The 365-nt window shown below is 66.6% G+C and overlaps 1 protein-coding gene across 1 annotated transcript in view; it reads left to right on the top strand.

Annotated features, from left to right (window-relative positions):
• The window catches only part of TMEM132C (transmembrane protein 132C), a 72795-nt gene that overhangs the window by 69807 nt on the left and 2623 nt on the right, over window positions 1-365 (top strand). The window contains exon 9 of the mRNA XM_027771378.1: window positions 9-227. Coding sequence (XP_027627179.1) covers window positions 9-227 — 219 coding nt within the window. The remainder of the gene's footprint in view (window positions 1-8; window positions 228-365) is intronic.

Here is a 365-nt window from a genome sequence, read left to right as displayed (position 1 = left end):
GGGGGGAGGCGCTGCAGAACATCCCCATCGACTTCACCAACTTCCCGGCCCACGCGGACGTCCCCAGGGCGGGCGGCGGGCTGGAGGAGAACGACCTGGTGCAGAGCCCGCGCGGCCTGAGCGACCTGGAGACCGGCATGTACGCGCTGCTGGGCGTCTTCTGCCTGGCCATCCTGGTCTTCCTCATCAACTGCGCGGCCTTCGCGCTCAAGTACAGGCACAAGCAGGTCCCGTCCGAGGAGCAGGAGGGTATGAGTCACTCCCACGACTGGGTGGGGCTGAGCAACCGGACAGAGCTGCTGGAGAGTCACATGAACTCTGCCTCCTCCCTGGAGGAGCAGGTCACCGCCATCGGCAGGGGACAT

The sequence above is a fragment of the Tupaia chinensis genome, unplaced genomic scaffold, assembly GCF_000334495.1.
Source record: "Tupaia chinensis unplaced genomic scaffold, TupChi_1.0 Scaffold000211_1, whole genome shotgun sequence".
Taxonomy (NCBI): domain Eukaryota; kingdom Metazoa; phylum Chordata; class Mammalia; order Scandentia; family Tupaiidae; genus Tupaia; species Tupaia belangeri.
This window is presented reverse-complemented; position numbering and strand designations above follow the sequence as displayed.